This window comes from Alligator sinensis, unplaced genomic scaffold, assembly GCF_000455745.1.
Source record: "Alligator sinensis unplaced genomic scaffold, ASM45574v1 scaffold512_1, whole genome shotgun sequence".
NCBI lineage: Eukaryota > Metazoa > Chordata > Crocodylia > Alligatoridae > Alligator > Alligator sinensis.
Window position 1 is genome coordinate 1170705 of NW_005842063.1, and position 5727 is coordinate 1176431.

Consider the following 5727-nt stretch of genomic DNA (forward strand, 5'->3'; position numbering starts at 1 on the left):
TAAGCCTCTCTGTTGCCATAGCAACTAGCTCCTTCGCCCAGATCCTGGCGCTCCTGTGATCTGCTTCCTCATCGCCTCGACACCTTCACCGGAGACCTCGGGGGAGAGACATTAAGTGTGAAAGCACCGTGCGCTTGTTAGGTCAGGGCAAGTCCTTCCCACGTGGACTGGTCCACGACATCCTCCACCAGAGAGGATTTGCAGCCCTCCCAGTCCTGCCACCCCCCTGCCGTGCCTGCTAATGAGCTGCGAAGCCAAGCAGCAAAGCCAAGCCTCTCCGCCTCGCCCACGCTGGGATGGCACGGCTCCTGCCTGGATGCGGTGTGGAAAAGGCCGGGCAGGTGGGAGAAGTGGGGACGCCTTGGCAAGAAACGCTGACCCTGGGGAACGGGCTCCGTCCCCGTTTCCATGCTTTCCCGACCCAGTCCAGGTGTCTCCTCCTCGTAGACGACCTTAGCCTTCCCCCATTTCTGCCCGGCTCTTCATTTGTGCAGGTTTCTGGACGATCCTTTGAGCCTGGCTACTCTGCTCCATCACTGCCTCCACCCATTGCTTGCAGCCTTTTTAAAGGAGAGATTTTCCTAGTTTTGTGGTGTCTTCCCCTGCCCTAGCGTGGCTTCTGGATCCTGTTGATAGGCGCCAGCATCACATGCCTGTGCCATGTTTGGAAAACAGCTGCCAAGGTTGGACTCAAGCATATGGGCTTGATCTCAGAGACACGAGAAAAACCTCCGGTTGCATTTTGTCTGTGGAGGTCTGGGAGAGATGCATCGAAGGTCTCCGCCGCGCTGCTCGCAGCCAGGCCGTCGTGGCCGGGGGGTGCAGGGAGCGCTAAGAACGAGCCAAGGGCAGCGCAGATGGTGAAGGATGCAGGCAAGCCCGCTCCTGGCGTGCAGAGGAGCCCACACCCCCTCTCCTATGCAGGGCCTGTTTCTCCCCCTAAAGTGCATGAACCCACCGACATGAACAACATTACGTTCAAAAGAACCACGATGGAAATAGCAAGGTTTCCATCTCCTCCAGCCCTGCCAAAAGGCCACACCAAAGAGACCTGCCAGCTCCTTCTCCCTCGGTTTGGGTGACCGAGATGGCACCTGAGCTGCGCCCTGGCCCTTGCCAGAAGGGCGCGGGGAAGAGGAGGACGTGACCGAGCAGATCTTCAGCCCAGGGAGCGGTAGCATCACACCCATTTGGCGTGTGCCAGGAGGTGGCAAGATAACAAGGCAGCTTTGGGTCCGGCTATCCAGTGGGGAGGTTAGTGCTGCCCTGCATTGCTTCATGCTGTCAAGTTGGCACGTCTACATCCCCCTTGTGCAGTCCTGGCTCTTCCTGGGCTCCCAGCGCCATGTCCCAGAGCTGCCAGCTCAAGGCAACCCCCATGCCCAGGCCTCGGCTCACCTGCGCGCAGAATTGTGCCCCTTCCACTCGAAGCATGCCCATGGCCATGCCCCGCTGCTAAGGCAGCGCCCTGCCCCTTGCCCACGCTCTGGTCCTGGCATCGTGCCCCCACTCATCCCACACGCTGCTCCATGGCCATGCGTGACCCATATCCAGCACCCGGTCCGCCCTCAGTGCCCAGCCTTGTGTCTGGACACCGGCGCTTACCCTATACCCAGCCTCTCCGGTGTTAACCCCACGCACAGGTGGAGGTCTGGAGCAACCTGCCAAGGTAGCACACCATACAAGAGGTGTGTTTGCTGTCTGCGCTGTCCAGATACCGTGCAAACAAAAGGCTGCATCGGGGTTCAAACTTGGACAAACTTCGGGGTTCAAACTGGGACACCCCCCAGACAAAGCCTTGCCCTCTCAGGCTCAGCCCAGACTGAGACCCTTTCGTACGTACCTCTGGGGGTCGGACAGAGGAGACTTTTTGAGCATCCTCGATCTGAAACGACTCCTGAGAGCTGCCTCAAGGGCCCTTCTCCTACCTAGAGACAGAGACCCCATGGTTTTCTCCTGGCTTCACTCTTCAGGCAGGCAGGTGGGAATGGACAGGCACGTGAAGGGGTTAACACGATGTGCTGGTTAAACCATCCCGTTGTCATGACAGACCCTGCTGTTCCAGGCTGCAGGCCCTTAGCAATAAAATGAGGGGTAATTTCATCCCGTCACCTGCTGCTGACCCATTTAAAAAGCCCAGAAGCAGGGCAGGGCTCCTGCCAGCCCCTGCCTCTCCGGGGCTGGCTGGCTGGCGGCAATGCTTGCGGCAGCCTCCCGCGACCTCCTCGCTCGAGATGGGGATGCAGGATCCCTGCCTGCTCCCAACTCCCGGGGCTGGGTGCTACCCTCCGCGGGGGGCTCAGACAGCCGGCATGAATGCACATCTGTGCCAGCTGTTACTCCCCTGCCAGCCCTGGGGGCTTGTGCCAGCTCCTTTCCTAACTCCGGCCTTCAGCAGGCTGCCCGCAGATGGCAGCACAACCTTACACTTCCCCAGCCAAGGCCCGTAGGAAGATCCCCCGAGCCAGGGAACATGCAGCCAGGCCAGAGACATCTGCTTCGTCCACCCAGCCCCTGATGGCAACCGCTCGGCTGCTGTTGCTCACCCTCCGCGGCGAGGAGAACGGTCTCCTCCGCTGCGACTGAGCAGAGACTGAGATCAGCCCAGAGATTTCAGCTAGGAAACCATGCTGGGGTCTTTCTGAGCTCTTTGCAGCAGGAGAATTGCACTAGGGTTTGTTTTCTGTCGTCAAAACCAAGTGAACAGTAAAGAGGTGCCATTTTCTGAGCAGGCCTTGGTGGAAGGAGGGGTGCTGGAGTCTAGAAAGGCGGACAGCCACTGCCGCGAGCACGGGGAGTCAGGTCCTCTGCGTGTCTTTGGGACACTCGTCCCCTAGCTAGTGCGGTGCAAAGGGGACGTGTGATACTGCTGGCATAAGCAATAGGCATTGCAATTATTTCCTATCCGGAGCACATTAACACTAAGTGTCCCCCAAACTGCCCCTGCTCCACCTTGCTGGGTCTGTTCCCCCCGACTTGGGCTGCCCCCTGGCCAGCTGCTCCCCCCGCGTGAGAGTCAGGACAGCAAATAATCTGTGCTCAGAGACGCTGGCTGCTGGGATTAGCGCTCCCGCCGCTCTTAACGATATCTGTGACGGCTGGACGGCCGCCGCAGTCACCCGCGCCCGAGCACCGCGGCGGACCTGGTAAGAGCTTCCCGAGGCTTGTTTAGCTCCCAAAGAAACCACATCTGGTGGGCTGGGAAGGGAGGGCGGATCATGCAAGCGGTGGTGCTAGGATAGCTGATGCTCCGACGCCGGCTTTCATGGCTTTGCGGGGCATCGTGGAGCGCTGTCTCCATCCCGGCCTCTGTAATCATTGCTGCTAGCTGAGGTGGACCCGAGCTTTAGAGGTGGCCCATGAGCTCTGTCTCTTCATGCGCAATAAGACGTCCAGCAAGGAGAGGGCAAAGGAAGGTGTTTGGGGAAGGGGATGGAGCAAAGGGATGAGGATTGGCCTGTCCTTGCAAGGGAGGACTGGAGGAAAGGGTTATATCACAACACGATCGGTTGGGAAGTTTCAGCAGTGAAGATCTCCACGTTCCCACAGGATGGGGCAGGGAACAAGGGATTGGGGCGGCTGATAGCCGCGGGGTTTGGGGGCACGGGTCCAGTCCTGGAAGCAGAAGGGAGAGGAGACTGCGTCGTGAATAGACTCGCACTGCCAGGCCGTTCCCTCGGAGGGAGGGTTGAGAAGCAGAGGGAATGGAGAAGCCCACTCTCACTCTCTCCCCCAGCTCTTACCAAGGGCAGGTCCCAAAACCAGTCACCCTCTCTTTTCCACTTCATCGCCCATTGCTCCACCATGCCCTGCCCTCAGGGGCTCTCCCCACTCTGCTCTGACCTGGCCTCTGCACCTGGGGCCCTGCCTTTTCTTGCTAAACCTTTTCTCCCGTCTCGCCCTAGCAGGTGCATGAGTGCTGGTGGTAAGACAGCCATGGACGGGTTACAGCTACGGGTAAGGCAAAGCCTGCATAGCTCACAGCTTCTTTGCTGCTTTTGCTCCCTTTGCCAAGGGTTGCCAACATCAGCTCCCAGTGGCAAATAGGAAGGAAAGCAGATGACATACCTGTGTCTAAATAATGCATTAGCAGGCCAGGAAGTGCTTTGATTCATCTCTCTGCTGCAGCACTGAGACTCCACTGACTAACAGGATCCACGATCCCGGCTAGCACGGGAATAAGCGGCAGCAGCAGCTGGCCTGCGCTTTCCCTGTTTCTTCCTCTGTGCTCTTGCTCCTGCATTTTGTGAGCAGCTCACCCTATCTGCTCCCCGCCCCGCATGGATCCCGATCCGTGCGTGCGAGCTGCCTGACACAGGCACAGAGGGGCTGCGTGTCACATGAGTTAATCCTCTCCCATGCAGATGCCAAAAGGAGATGAAGGTGCTATAAATAGTTGGTGAGGTCCTGTTGGTTCCAGCTCCTCTTTGCAAAGAGCAGGCAGGCATTAGAGAGAATTTATGTTCAGTCTGGAAGGAGATGAAAAATTTTCAATATTGCATGACTAAAAGAAATGGCAGAAAGTGTTACAGCTTATGGTAGAGAGGGGTAAGTGTCTCTCGATGGCACTACAGTATAACAGGTGACAGGAAGCGGCACAGGCTGGTTCCTCCAGAAAGCAAGCGCTGCAGAGAAGACACAAGTCATAAGACTATGCAGAAAAATAAAGCAAAGGTTGTGGCTAGATGAGTGCATGGAGTGAAATGGGGAGGTTGGAAAGATAATGTCCACGAGTGGGACCACGGACACCTAGAAAAGCTTGAAGGGCAGCTGCAAAGAGGATGGAGCTGGGCTGTTCTCAGTGGGGGCAGATGACAGAAGGAGCAATGGGCTCAAGCTGCAGCAAGGGAAGTTGAGGTTAGATATTAAGGAAAACTTTCTCACTAGGAGGGTGAGAAAACACTGGAACAGGCTCCCCAGAGAGGCGGTGCAGTCTCCATCCTTGGAGGTGTTCAAGACCCAACTAGACAAAGCCCTGGCTGGGATGATGTAGTTGGGGCTGGTCCTGCTTGGAGCAGGGGGGTGGACTCCTGGCCTCCCTTCCAGCCCTCATGGTCTGTGGTTGTACTGGAGTCCCTTCCAGCCCTCATGGTCTGTGGTTGTATGAAAAGGAGGACACATTACCCTGGATCCTGAAATGAATGGGGAACCACTGCCTGTATTCCAGAAGGGAGGATGTGGGTCTGCTCAGAGGAGGAAGCAGTGTCCAGATGCTGCAGCCAGGAAAGCTGGGATTTGGAGAGGCTGCAAAAGAAGGGGTTTTGATGAGAGGAGATGACAGCCTGAACAGAGCACTGCCCGGCTGCCAACAGTTTTGGCAGTTCCCCACGCTGTGGAAGCAGGGAGGAAGCAAGCGCTCTTCAGCTAAGGTCGTGCCGTGACTGGCACTTCACTGGGACCTTGAAGGGGGACAATTAACTCTTGCAAACTCCAGTAGAGAAAAAGGGCCCTGGCAATAACAGGCACGCTGGGTGAAATCAGCTTCTGATTGAACTGTTTCTTTAAGACACAGTTTGCAGTGATTCCAGCTGGTCTGCTGCAAAGTGCCATATATGTGTGTGTGGTGTGTATATAAATATATGCACACACACACACACACACACACACACACATATATATATACACACACACACATATGCATGCATATATATATATATATATATATATATATATGTACACACACACACACATATGTATATATATATGTGTGTGTGTGTGTGTGTGTGT

The 5727-nt window shown here is 56.4% G+C and overlaps 1 protein-coding gene across 1 annotated transcript in view; it reads left to right on the forward strand.

Moving 5' to 3' along the window:
• The first annotated feature begins 3936 nt into the window (after positions 1–3936).
• The window catches only part of LACTBL1 (lactamase beta like 1), an 11542-nt gene continuing 9751 nt past the window's right edge, over positions 3937–5727 (forward strand). Inside the window, exon 1 of the mRNA XM_006023236.3 lies at positions 3937–3957. Within this exon, the coding sequence (XP_006023298.2) occupies positions 3937–3957 (21 nt within the window). The remainder of the gene's footprint in view (positions 3958–5727) is intronic.